Source organism: Salvelinus sp. IW2-2015, linkage group LG18, assembly GCF_002910315.2.
Source record: "Salvelinus sp. IW2-2015 linkage group LG18, ASM291031v2, whole genome shotgun sequence".
NCBI classification, from domain to species: Eukaryota; Metazoa; Chordata; class Actinopteri; order Salmoniformes; family Salmonidae; genus Salvelinus; species Salvelinus sp. IW2-2015.
In genome coordinates this window covers 68,786,559-68,793,642 of record NC_036858.1, presented here as the reverse complement: position 1 = coordinate 68,793,642, position 7,084 = coordinate 68,786,559, and the positions used below count along the sequence as shown (strand labels likewise).

At 43.6% G+C, this 7,084-nt stretch overlaps 1 protein-coding gene across 1 annotated transcript in view; it reads left to right on the top strand.

Moving 5' to 3' along the window:
- LOC111978009 (pecanex-like protein 2) overlaps positions 1-5,310 on the top strand; it is a 56,967-nt gene extending 51,657 nt beyond the window's left edge. The window contains 7 exon segments of the mRNA XM_070448666.1: positions 1,673-1,817; positions 2,444-2,604; positions 2,606-2,669; positions 3,251-3,525; positions 3,948-4,165; positions 4,392-4,825; positions 5,062-5,310. Coding sequence (XP_070304767.1) covers positions 1,673-1,817; positions 2,444-2,604; positions 2,606-2,669; positions 3,251-3,525; positions 3,948-4,165; positions 4,392-4,825; positions 5,062-5,232 — 1,468 coding nt within the window. The 3' untranslated portion in view covers positions 5,233-5,310.
- The last annotated feature ends 1,774 nt before the right edge of the window (positions 5,311-7,084 follow it).

The window sequence follows — 7,084 nt, the reverse complement described above, 5'->3', positions numbered from 1 at the left end:
AACCCCCGGTTCTCAGTGTCCACCTTCCGTTTTGCCATTTTTGATGGGTATCTGAAAGTTAATTTTACTGTGATGCTGACGACTGCTGTGCCAATAAATATTGAAATGAAGCAGCCTACTGCTCGGTGCGTCACCGTTGCATTGTGGGAAATGTAGTATTGGTGCGTGTAAAAGATCTGCGGGCTGCCGGCTTGCTGCGGTCTGCGGGCCGGTTCTAATAATAAATCAAGATCATCCCAGGGGCCGTAAAAAACCTTCTCGCGGGCCGGATGTGGCCCGCGGGCCTTGACTCTGACATATGTGCCCTACAGGGATGTTGTGTTGTGTTATATATGGGGTTTTAATACCCCCCAGGGATGTTGTGTTATGTATGGGCTTTTATTACCCTCCAGGGATGTTGTGTTGTATATGGGGTTTTATTACCCTCCAGACATGTTGTGTTGTATATGGGGTTTTATTACCCTCCAGACATGTTGTATTATGTATGGGGTTTTAATACCCTCCAGGGATGTTGTGTTATATATGGGTTTTTATTACCCTCCATGGATGGTGTCTTGTGTTATATATGGGGTTTTATTACCCTCCAGGGATGTTGTGTTGTGTTATATATGTGGTTTTATTGCCCTCCAGACATATTGTGTTATATATGGGGTTTTATTAGCCTCCGTGGATGTTGTGTTGTGTTAAATATGGGGTTTTATTACCCTCCAGACATGGTGTGTTGTATATGTGGTTTTATTACCCTCCAGACATGTTGTGTTGTATATGGGGTTTTATTACCCTCCAGACATGTTGTGTTATATATGGAGTTTTATTACCGTACAGGGATGTTGTGTTATATATGGGGTTTTATTACCCTACAGGGATATTGTGTTGTGTTATATATGGGGTTTTATTACCCTACAGGGATGTTGTGTTGTGTTATATATGGGCTTTTATTACCCTCCAGGCATGTTGTGTTATATATGGGGTTTTATTACCCTCCAGGGATGTTGTGTTGTGTTATATATGGGTTTTTAATACCCCCCCCCCCAGGATGTTTCTGTTGTGTTATATATGGTTTTATTCCCCCCAGGGATGCTGTGTTATATATGGGTTTTATTACCCTCCAGGATGTTGTGTTATATATGGGGTTTTATACCCCCCAGGGATGTTCTGTTGTGTTATATATGGGTTTTATTTCCCCCCAGGGATGCTGTGTTATATATGGGGTTTTATTACCCTCCAGACATGTTGTGTTATATTTGGGCTTTTATTACCCTCCAGGGATGTTGTGTTATGTATGGGGTTTTTACCCTCCAGACATGTTGTGTTATGTATGGGGTTTTAATACCCTCCAGGGATGTTGTGTTATATATGGGTTTKTATTACCCTCCAGGGATGTTGTGTTATATATGGGGTTTTATTACCCTCCATGGATGTTGTGTTATATATGTTTTTTTTACCCTCCAGGGATGTTGTGTTATATATGGGGTTTTATTACCCTCCAGGAACGAAATAACACATCAATCCACAATGAGCTGTAGTTTCATTGATATTCCATAAGGGGGCAGCTATGGCTCTCTGTTGTATCACAGTGATACGTGATGTGAGTCTCCAAATTCTATCCCTCTGTTGCTGTAATGTGATAAAAACCTTCACAATGCTCCCTTTCTCTGTGTCTCTAATTCAGTTTGGAGTCGTTCTTGTGTGGGTTCAACACTCTGTTCAAAGGAGACTTCCGTATCGCTACTAAAGATGAGTGGGTGTTCACAGACATGGATCTGCTGCAGAAAGTGGTGGTCCCAGGCGTGAGGATGAGTCTCAAGCTCCATCAGGTATTCACAATATTCTACCTTGAAGACAATAGCATTTGCTCACTTTCTCCCTTATTGAAGTAGAATATGTAGGTAACTGTACATTTAACCTTGAGCTTTTCCTGTGCTTTCTCAGTGGACTGCACGTGTACCTTGATGTACATTGGTGTTGCAAATATAAGCCAGGTGGCACACTGTCGATAAGTGCACTGCACTTGACTTTTAAAGGTAATTTACCCTTGAGCTGCTTTTATTATGAATACGATTCCCGCAAATATCTGGGAAAATTGCCTTTAAAAGGTGCAATTCACTGTAAACCACAGGAGGCTGGTGAGGGGAGGACTGGTTATATTTATGGCTGTAATGGAATGAATGGAATAGTATCAAGCACATTGAAACTGTGTTTGATACTGTTCCATTTATGCCATTCCAGCCATTATTCTATTCACTCTCATTATTAAGGCGCCACCTGTGCTGTAAACGCTGCGGATATAAGCTCAAGCGTAAATTACATTTTAAAGGTCAATAAATTGTAGACAATGCTCCGTTAATTGAATCCCATCCTTAAAGTGGTTCAGTTAATCCCTGTAATAAAGCTTTTCCTCACGGTGATATATTTACTGCTCTTGTTCCTTGGTTGCTCTCAGGACCACTTTACATGTCTGGAGGAGACAGAGGAGCCAGCCATCTTGTACGAGGCCATTAGTAACTACAAGACCAGTCTRGTGATCTGCCATGAGAGCGACCCAGCCTGGAGGAAGGCGGTTCTGTCCAGCCGGGACACTCTGCTCACACTGAGACACATGGCACGGCACGGACGAGTACAAGATCATCATGCTCTACAAACGCCACCTCAGCTTCAAGGTTATCAAGGTGCGTGTGAGATGACTGGTGTAGGGTGGTATTGCCCCTAGACACTGATCTTGGGTCAGTTTTGCATTTCACCCACCAATGTTTAAGGTTAGGATTGGGGAAGGGGAACCTGATCCTTGACCTGTACAGTTGTGCTGAACACATGCTGAATTCCAAGCCCCTACTCCGTAGCCACCTCTGTAGATCTTAGAGGATTGGATAAATATGGCGTTATTACATCTATCCAGAAGTTATTACCATATTTCTTGCACCTATCCAGTCATCTCAGATCTACTGAAGGGGCTATGTTACTATAGGTCAAACTGGAATTATTCAGCATTGTTGTCTGTTCAAGCTGTCTGGAACATGAGATGAAGTTACTCTGATCAACTCTACATATTGATCGAGTTTAGCGTGAGAAGTGTGGGGTGGATGAGTTGTTGGTTTGATTAATACATAAAGAAACTTGATCCAAATGGTTCTGCCATATCCAGTTGATTAAAATGGTGATTTAATCAGAGTAAAGAAATGTGGAGTTGGACGGTGTGTAATGTGTATTCAGATGTCAGTAATACTACCCTCTTCATCCTCTCCTCCTCTAGATCAATAAGGAGTGTGTTAGGGGCCTGTGGGCCGGCCAGCAGCAGGAGCTGGTGTTCTTACGCAACCGCAACCCAGAGCGCGGCAGCATCCAGAACTCCAAGCAGGCCCTCCGAAACATGATCAACTCGTCGTGCGACCAGCCGCTGGGCTACCCCATGTACGTGTCCCCCCTCACCACCTCCTACATGGGCACCCACAAGCAGCTGAGGAGCATCTGGGGCGGCCCTCTCAGCCTGGACGGCATCAAGACCTGGCTCTTGTCCAAGTGGCTGCGGTGAGTTCTGGCTGCTGGAGGCAGGCCAAGGGGGAACAGAGGGTCATCTTCATCAGTCAGTCTGCCTGTGTTCTGCTCCCCTATGGATGGAATCCAATCAGGGCCTTTCCTGCTGTGACAGCACCACTCTTCCCAAACCATATAGGGCTAAAGTGCTGCGACATGTTCAGCTGTATCCAGCGCATTTGAATAACTGCCATCTACTGTTAGGCTTATGGGCCTTTTTATGTTTAGTGTGAGGCGTGGCCTGCACTGCACTGTAAACCACTTATAGGGACATGTTTTCATTTGACGTCAGATTTAGATTTTTTTATCCMGATTCATTGCCCTTCAGTGATAGTTAAATGTTTTAACTCCATTTTAATAAAGCTGTCAAGGTGTTTAGAAAGGTAACATAGGCCTACTGGGTGTTTGTGTTGTAGGGTGCGGAAGGATAACCTGACCAGCTGTAACAGTGGTGTGAACATGGAGGATGTGGACTGTGCAGGGGGCTCCTCTTCTCTGAGCCACAACCCAAACTCCATCACCTCCCAGAGCCTGAGTCTGTACCAGGCCAGGCCCAACAGTACCTCTCAGAGCCTGAGTCTGTACCAGGCCAGGCCCAACAGTACCTCTCAGGCTAATAGGCAGCACACTGCAGGTTTGGTCCTCTACAGGAGAGGCACACACATTTAAAGGGATAGTTCACCCAAGTTACAACATTAAATTGGTTTCCTTACCAGGAAAGCATTACACGTCTAAGTAGAGCCTTGCGCAGCTATGTTCATGGTTCTGCCATGTTAGGTTCTGACAGCTATGTTCACGGTTCTGTCATGTTAGGTTCTGACACAGACTGGGTCGTTTTATCTGTATGTGCATCCATCCAGGGAGGAGAGAGTACCGGAGCCGCTCAGTGCAGCCCCAGAGCCAGCGGCCTCCAGTCACCAGCCAGTCAGGGCCCATCCTGGACAGTCAGCAGGTGTCAGCTTCGGCCAATGGCCTGGTGCAGCGCCTCTCCAACAGCCAGCTGTCCTTCAACACCTCCATCGCCTCTGTCTTCTCCCAGGTCCCACGACTCTCCACGGCCGGGGGCCAGCTGAGYTCCCAGCTCCAGGCTGCAGCCCACCACCGCTCAAGCCAGGTGTCCTCCTCCAGCTCCACCCTCAGTCTGCTGTTCGGCAAGAGGAGCTTCTCCAGCGGCCTTGTCATCTCTGGCCTGTCGGCAGCCGAGGGTGGTAACACCACGGACACGCAGTCGTCCAGCAGCGTCAACATCGCCATGGGTGGACCCTCCTGCCGGTCCACCAGCAGAGCCACACAGGTAGAAGCCAGAGCTCCCGCCCCAGAATATATTTAGTTGCATTTATTAAGCTTAATTCTTGAAATTATATCACCATTTAACAATGTTGTGGTTATCTATGTAGGCGTTTAATGTCAACAGTTGTAGAGGACACTTATCAGACATGGGTCAGAACCTCTACAAAAATTAGCTTTTTAGCTGGTATAATGTATCAGATTTCAGATTGTATTAATACATTATTTACATTGTTTTTCCAGTGGACATCAGAGCCCTACGAGAGTGTAGATGCAACCTACTCCAACACTCCCAATGGCGTGAAAGACAACACACCGTCAAATGATAAAGACTGCACACAGGGCGCGGATAAGAGCCAGGAGAAGACAACAGCCTCTGCAACCCATAAACTTCCAGAGCAAATTACTATCTGAGAGCACCAACACATGCCTCACTCCGCAGCATGTTCAGACCCAGTGTTCTGAATGTAAGCAACAATGTCCTTTGCTCCAGTGACAAAATAAAGAATTTTTATGAAAAACACATGGTTCATTATCCTACGCCGGGGAGGGTTGTCCAAATGGTTATGAATTATGTGGTGTTAATAGTGTTCTAAAATCTCAAACACTTAACAAATTAAACACCAGTGGTGGAAAAAGTACCCAACTGCCATACTTGAGTAAAAGTAAAGATACCTTAATAGAAAATGACTCAAGTCATTGTGAAGGTCACCCAGTAAAATACTACTTGATTAAAAGTCTAAAAGTATTTGATTTTAAATATACTTAAGTATCAAAAGTAAATGTAATTTCAAATTCCTTATATTAGGCAAAGCACGATTTTTCTTTAATTTTACAGATAGTCGGGCACACTCCAACACTTGACATAATTTACAAATGAAGCATTTGGGTTTAGTGAATCCGCCAGATCAGAGGCAATACGGATGACCAGGGATGTTCTCTTGACAAGTGTGTGAATTGTACCATTTTCCTGCCCTGTTAAGCATTTAATATGTAACGAGTACTTTTGGGTGTCAGGGAAAATGTATGGAGTAAAAAGTACATTATTTTATTTAGGAATGTAGTGAAGTAAAAGTTGTCAAAAATATAAATAGTAAAGTACAGATACCCCAAAAACTACTTAAGAATATATATTCTAAATATTTTTACTTTAGTACCTTACACCACTGTTAAACACATTAAAATATTCAGTCATGTTCACGGTGTCGTTGGATCACTGGATTCATTCAACACTGTGGAGTGTGGACAATAATCACTTATGCTATTTGCACCACAAACAGATCACTTCAAGGATATCTGGTGCATGAGATATGGACACCTTTTATGGACTGATGTTCATTTTTCACAACACACCCAGCATACCAATAAAAAAAATCTAACAAATAGGTGCTTGAAACAATGTTTGTAGGGTTAATAAATTGGAGAATGTTTGATAATTTTCTAAAGGTTGCATCTCTGGAGTAGAGACGGAAGAATGCACTTTGGGAAAGTAAAACACTTAGGCCTTTTCTCAATTGGCAAAAGTACCTCTCCTCGATTCCTCTGTCCTCTACTCCATGACACGGAAACAAATATTTGGTCACCATATGTAGGAGTGTCAATTTCGGTAATAGGTGAAAAGGAGTTTGCTCCTCTCCTCGATAGCCTACTCCAGCAGAGGACACACAGGTGTATCCTATCATAGGAACGTTTTGAAATCAGCCACACACCCTTAGAAACAGCTGTTGTTTTCTCAAAGGAGAAAAGCATGAACTCATTTTAAAATCTGGTGGGAGGAGCTATAGAAGGACGGGCTCATTGTAATGGCTGGAATAGAATTCATGGAACGGAGTCAAACGTGGTGTTTGACATYGTTCAATTTATTCCATTCCAGCCGTTACAATGAGCCYGTCCTCCTACCGCTCCTCCCACCAGCCTTCTCTGTTATATATAGAATGTCTAGCACAACTAGCTTCATTTCTTTTTGCCACATTATTGAACTGGATGGCCRTCTGCGCTCTTTAAAGGCCCTTTATATCAAATAGTGTCTGTTATAGGTGTGTAGGTTACAAAATAAGAATACTAATAAGAATCTAAACTGAAGCTTAAATTTAAAAAAATAGAGCTGATTTATTGGGACATCATAATGAAAGAACAAAACACAAACCTTTTCGGCATCAAGCCATTGGCTTAGATTCAATCAGGACCGCAGAAGATTTGTGTTATAGCGCAATTGACATTTAAAGGTAATTTCCAATTGAGTTGACATTTCCAATTGAGTTGACGA